Source organism: Cavia porcellus, unplaced genomic scaffold (genome assembly GCF_034190915.1).
Source record: "Cavia porcellus strain 051 isolate PalLab524CR breed Dunkin Hartley unplaced genomic scaffold, mCavPor4.1 scaffold_16, whole genome shotgun sequence".
Lineage (NCBI taxonomy): Eukaryota > Metazoa > Chordata > Mammalia > Rodentia > Caviidae > Cavia > Cavia porcellus.
The window spans coordinates 42519051-42525877 of NW_026947499.1; the positions used below are offsets into that span (position 1 = coordinate 42519051).

General features: G+C 40.8%; 1 protein-coding gene across 6 annotated transcripts in view; it reads left to right on the top strand.

Annotated features, from left to right (window-relative positions):
* Positions 1–6827, top strand: part of Snx29 (sorting nexin 29) — a 560183-nt gene that overhangs the window by 392848 nt on the left and 160508 nt on the right. For all 6 annotated transcript variants that reach the window (XR_010039850.1, XM_063226557.1, XM_063226558.1 and 3 more), the window contains one exon: positions 1965–2046. Coding sequence is in view for 5 of the 6 variants with exons in the window: in XM_063226557.1 (XP_063082627.1) it covers positions 1965–2046 (82 nt within the window). In the remaining variant the exon portion in view is untranslated. The remainder of the gene's footprint in view (positions 1–1964; positions 2047–6827) is intronic.

Genomic DNA, 6827 nt, shown 5'->3' on the forward strand with positions numbered 1-6827 from the left:
TGGGACTCATGCCAGCGTGACACTGGACATACCACTTAGTTTCTCTGGAGCCTAATTTCCTCATTTGTAATGGTAAGGTCCTGATACCAACCTTGCAGAGCTGTGGTGCCAATGTGAGTGAAATCATGAAAAATACAGAGACGTCAAGAGGCCTATCCATGTTGGGAGTGCTGCTGTGGAGTCAGGATGACTTTTAGGTGGGAGGTTGAGGAGGTGGCTAAGAGGCAAAGGATACACATGACAGGTAAGTTTGCCTCCAAGGGACCTGTGGACATGAGGACTGTAGCATCTAGAGGCTGTGGAGAACACTGGTGGGGAAGTGGGAAGTGAGATAGGGGCCATGAAGGGTAATTACCCAGATGACTCAACTTGTGAAGCAAGAGAGACTCATTATTGAGCTAAAATTCCCAGGTACTTGGTACAGGCCAATGTCTTGCTAGGTCCTTGGTGGAAGAGAAGGCTAAACACTGCCATGCTACAGTCCCTGTGCTGTAGCAGCCTTTGCTTGGCCTAGATCACTTCCTTTCTCTCCAGAGGTCTGCAGCTTATAACTAACTTGCTCATCTGTGCTAGAGCTAGAAGCATCATTGCTCTCTCTTAAAACAGAGATCAAGTTCCATCGTAGATCTCACAGTGAAGGCCCTCATGGATCTTGGACTCCATGTGCAGCCCTTCCCTCTTGCCTCCCTGCACACCAGCTACCCCACATTGTTCTTGCTCACCTAACCTACACACCCAACATTTCCTCCATGTTAGATCCTATTCTAATTTTTTCAATCTCCACCACAGCCTTCATGGTAGAGTTTGTCTCACAGATGGTAGATTTCAGCTGGGATTCACACTCAGGTCATCCTGAACTAGACATTGTACTCTTCCCAGATACTGATTTCTTTGCCTAAGGTACTCTCCTAGCTCAGATGCCACTCAGTTCAGCTGGCTGTCCTCAGAGCCTGGTGCAAGCCTTGCTTCCTGGGGAAGCCTGGTTTGACAGCATGACAGTTTGGCATTTACTTTCCTTAGATCTGGTATCCCTAGATGACACTTAAAACAATGTTAATTAATTTCTGTGTAACAGATTTTTATATATGTACTTATTAGATCCTTAAAACATATAATTGGCAGAAATAAAGGTGGAAATAATTGAATAATAGTTGTAGACTTTAATCCTCAACTTTTAATAATAGAACTAGGTAGAAAATCTGTGAAGAATAAGACCTGAACAACAGTGGAAACCAGTTAGACACAACAGATGCTAGACAAGTGATGTATCATGGAACTACATCTCCAGTGCTTGTATTTTAATATAAATCTTACTTTACTAGATCCACCTACATAGTATTTTTAGAAAAGTTCAAAGAGGGGTATTTGTAGCTGTTGTCCTGGTTTTCCAACTTTTTATTTCCCATTGTTCTTCCCTTCCCAAACCCCAAAGACCTGTCACTCTCATAGTCCTGGGCTTTGGTCTTCTGAGCTTTGCTTTGGAGTTGCCTTGAGAGTGGGGTCTGGTCTGAATTTAGTGCAATGAAGAGGCAATGTGGCTTCCTGGGGTGTGCCAGAAACTGTGGGCATTAGTGTGCATGGTCTCTCATAGCTCCCATTATTATTCCTTCATCAGAAGTGGAAGCTAAGCTTCACTTGTATTACAGGCCAAGGTGCTCTCTAGGTAAAACCTGAAAGGCAGTTCTTTCTCATTCCAGAGTATACACTGCATGTTTAAATAATACATATTTTAAATTGAATCCCTTCAAAATTTTGGACGGACTGAATGTTAAGATTTAAAATTTCCCTTTAGCTTACTATTAAATTAAGTGCAGTATAGATTATATAAATGACTCATGCAGAATCCTTCTTAGAGGAGAAAATTCTTTCCTGCCCTGTGTTTTTTTTTTTTTGTTTTTTTTTTTTTTGGTTTTGCTTTATTTGCAAGTAAAAATGACCAATTTTGATTGTTTTCTTTTGGTCAGATCAAACCGGGCACTGATCAACGTCTGGATCCCATCCGTATTTCTCCGTGGCAAAGCAGCAAATGCATTCCATGTTTATCAGGTAAGCACTTGGTTTTCAGGTAGACATTGCAGCTGGGTGGCAGGCACCCATTTGTTAGGTTATGGTGCTTTACCCTTTTTGGTGGAGCACTGTACCTCTGTGGGAGGCTGTGGCCTTCCAAACACTAGCATTTTACCTGCCTGTCTTACTCATGGAAGGTATGTGTGGCCTTCAGTCTAACAGGAGGAAAAGGGGGATGATTGAAATTGCCTTGCGCCAGCTGGCTCTCTTGGTATGGCTATATTACAGATTGCTTGAGTGGAAATGGAGATTTGTCAGCTTGTGTTGCAATTAAGAGTCTAGGGGACTCAAGACTGCCCACCCTGTGGTCAAGAGCCTGCTGCTCTCTCTTCTTTCTGTACTGAGCATCCTTGGTGGACTGTTTGTAAGTTAACACGTGATTCCCACCTGTGCTAGCCTCTCAGCCTAGCTAGATGGTTTTAGTGATGTATTGGGCCACACCTCACAAGTCTGTATTGGATTATGAACGCATTCTTGCACCTTGAGGTTGAGTGATAGGTGTCTGTGACTAGCCCACTTGGTTCATGTGACCATCATTGGTACTGGGATTGGTGCTGACTTCACCTGATCATATGTCTGCGTTACAAGAGGGAATGTCCTAGATGATAGTTAAGGACACTCTTTCAAAAGAAGGGATATACTTGATAATTAAATAGCAGATATACTTGACAATTTAAGACTACAGGTTTTCTTCAGCTTCCTTGTAGAGATGGACACCCCTAGTTGGGACTTGTGTGTCTAGGTCAATGTAACCTTTGTCTTCTTTGGAGGTGATTTTGGAACAAGGACCCCAGTTTTTCTTCTCTCATTTTCTGATTCTTTGAGCCCTGCCTACTTCTTTGCTGATCATTCTCTTTTTACCATGCATTCTGATTGCCAATCTCATGTTTCTTTTTGTTCTGGAATTGCTCATTTCAGCATGAACTCTGAGCTGCTTCCTATTTCCAGTGTCCTTTGAATCAGAATAGGTTTCATTAAATTTAGTTTTGACCTACAGGAACTCTGTGAAAAGCCTAGGTTTTCTTGCCAGTTTTCTTAGTTGAGGGTGACCCACTGTAGAATTCTCAGCTTGAAGACATTCTTCCTAGGGAATGGAGTAGTGAAAAAAACTCTGATACAGCAAATAGGAGCCTTTGTTTCAATTTTGTGACCTTAGGTAAATCTAGTTCCATTATCTGTGAAATGGAAATAATACATACCTTATAAAATTATAATATATATCTTGCACTAGAGAGGCTGAGGCAGGAAAGTCACTGTGTTTTCAAGGCTAGCCTGCAAGACATTGAAATCCTGCCTCAAAAGGCAAAAACAAAAAACAAACAAAATCTTGTAATATTTATCTTACACAACAGCAGTGGAATTAGACATGTGTAGCACATGGTAGACATTCATTCTTTCTAACCTTCCCAGATGATCACCTTATTTGGGTCTTAGTTATAAGCATGATGATGACTGTATTTTACTTAAGATCTTACGGACAGATGAGTTAGAGTCTGATGTAAGACAGTCATTTAATTTACTTGATATATTCAGATGGGCAATCATAGCACTTTAATAAGTGTTAACAGAACCTGAGTGTTCATGATACTTTCAATTGTGGTTTTAAAAGAGAATCAGATATACCAGATCCCTAGATATAACTGTTTGCATGCATTGTTTTTTCTTTTTAGCTAATAGTGTTTTAGCTAATAGTTAGAGAGGGTTTTGGTATGCAGTTCAAACAAACAAACAAACAAACCAACAGAAATAAAAACCTCTCATTGAGTGCCCTTCAGATTCTGTTTTGTGGTCATCGGAAAGCAGAGAGGCTGCCTGAAAGATGACAAAAGGGAAGCAGGCAACTTTACTTTAGAGCAAAATTAAAATGTGGTAACCCTGAACAGATTTCCTTGACTTTTTAGTACTGACCTTTTCCTTCACCTCCTGAAGCAATTTGGCAACTTAGTTTCTGAAAGTCACCTCTGCAGTGAGATGGACACAGCAAATATGCTGTTGTCCGGGAGATGTTTCCATGGGGGTCATAGTGGCGCTAAAGCCACTGTCTCCTTACCCTACACTACTTCCAGAGCTTTCCCAGGTATACCCTTCCAGTGCATCCAAGATGTGACTTAGATGTCATCAGCTCCGTGACCTGCAGCAATTTCTGCTCTTGTCACAGGCCTTCTGAGTCTTTCCCTGTGCTGGAGAGTGCAAAGTCACAACTGCTTACATGCATTGTTAATCTCTTTTTAGCTAACAGTGTTTCTTTTTTTGTGTTTTTGTGACAAGGTTTTGCTATGCAGTTGGTTGGGCTTGAATTTACTTTGTACCCCAGGCTGGCCTTGAACGTGTTATGCTGGGATTACAGTTGTGGGCCATCATGCCCAACTAAGTGTTTCTTCTTGTTTTCTTAAGACCAGAATCTGAGTCTTGTATTTAGAAGCATTTTAGGAAGGTTTTGTTGCAATGTTTTGTTATATAACTGATGATGTATAGAAGGTGACTCATTTAAATACTGATACCATTGGACATCTTTTAAAGGATTTTTAAAAATCCATACTATTAAATTCTACAAGATTTGAGATAACTTTTAGAGAAATGTATGGAAAAATGTTAAAAGAAACCAGTCATAAAATGTAAACCAAGAATTTGAAAAGAGAACTTGGAAAACGTATTTGTCGTGCAGTAAAATGTGGTTTTCATTGACTTGTGAACTTCCTAAGGGCTTCCTTGCAGCTGATATGAAAATAGAAATGTGATTATTTTTGAAAAATTCCATTGTTGATGACAAGAAAAAAATGTTAATTCCTCAAAGGTAGCTCTAAAAGACATCTCCACATAGAATTTTAGCTTCAGCAATAATAAAGGATGTCCACAGTAGATAGTCTATTTACATCTCCTTGTCAAATCATTGTTCAATTTCAGAAAACCTCTTTGGAGAGAAGCCAAGGGCCTAACTCCAAAAAAAAGAACAGAAGTTTTTTTGAAGAGCCCAGACTTGGAGCTTTCTCAGGAGAGCTCTTCTGTCTAGCACCACTACCACTAGCCTTACACAGATATTTAAATTTCAATTAATTAAAATTGAGTAAGGTGAAGATTCAGTTCTTTGGTCATTCTAGCCACATTTCAGGTGCTTAATAGCTGCATGGGCTAGTGGTGGCCATGCTGGATGATCGAACTGTCCCACTGACGGCAGCGCAAAGGTTCTGTGAGGCAGCGCCACTGAGAGCCTCATCAATGGGCATCATCAGGGGGCAGCAAGGTGGCCTCTAGTCCTGCACACACCTGCAGGGAGAGCAGTTTCCTTGTCTCTAGTTACCTGGAGGTGAAGACTCAGCTTCATGCCTTCTGATCTTTTCTTTTAGGAAAGAAACTCAGGCAGGCTGAGAATCATCGCTCTTGACCAGCAGCAGGGTTCAGCTTGCATTGTTTTGTGTTCATTGTATTTATTTTTACATTTTCCTAGTATGACACAATTCTATGTTCCTACTTACCCCTAAAGCAGAAAGGAAACGAGGAAGCCTTAAGAAAAATACTAAATAAACAATGAAAACTGTAAAAAATTGAGAATGTTGGGCTATGGGGAACACTGATACAGAGGAATGATTACACTGTAACTAAAAATTAATAGTAATTATAAGGTACAGCTGCCTCTTACTGATTTATGTGTGTTATGTAAAATAGCCCATTCATCTCTGGAAACAACTCTTTGAGGTGAAAACCTCATTCCCATTTTATGGATGAGATGCAAAGTTACGGAGAAACATCTCATTTGATAACATCTATTCTTAGTGATTTCTGACCAATTTGCATAAATTTTTTGTTTCCCAGTAAGAGTGGAGTCAAGTTCTTTGAAAATGCCAGAATCAGTTGAGACAGTTCCCCTCATTGTGAAGGAATAGGTCCAGCCTGGTCGAGGTCTTACCCACATGATGGCCACCTGTATGACTGAGATGATGGACAGAGACTGAACCTACAGCCATACCTGGAACTTTCTGTAGGACATCTCTGGGGCCTCTGTCATGCACAAATATGTTATCCATCAAGCTCTCCAGCTCTGAGGACCAGTGTAAAATAGTTTTGCCTTAGAAAGTTGTCAAAGCAGGTGTGGCCCCACAGTAACTGGCTGGCTGTAGGAGGGCTTTCAGGGGCTCTTTCAGGGCACCTTGTCTGAGGAGTGCCATGGCCCCAAAAGCTTGCCTGCAGGGATGATGAGAAGGTTAGACTCCTTTATATACTCCTTCCACCTGGAAGACTGAGATAATTGCCCACGGCATCAGTAACTGCAGGGATTGTGGGAAAGGTCTGGAATTGCATTCAGCAGAAAGGACTTTAGCAAGAAATGCTGTTTATTGATCAGATTGAATAAATGCTATTTATAAATGTTTGTACTGCCATGTCCTCCAAGGGGGCAAAGTGTGTTCCACTCGTGCTAAAAGTAAGAAGTGGCAGCCTTTGAGCAATTTTCAGTACAAAGGTAGCATTGATATCAACGGTCTTTCTAATGTGAGTTTGAAAGTGTTTCCTAGGTTTGGGGGCTGCTATTAGATGGTTTCCACCAGGCACTGGCCAGAAAATCCGAATAGCGGCAGCAAATACAATGGAAAACAAAACAAAACTCAGTCCTTTACTTTGTATTGCTCAGGTTTTCTTGCTGTTTGCCTTGTAATACAGAGAGAAAGATTTTCTTTCACTTTCAGACAAACACAGTTTGTTTATTAATAAGTTTCTGGCTTACACCTCTGGAAATATTTGATATGATTCTCCAAATAGCTGACTTT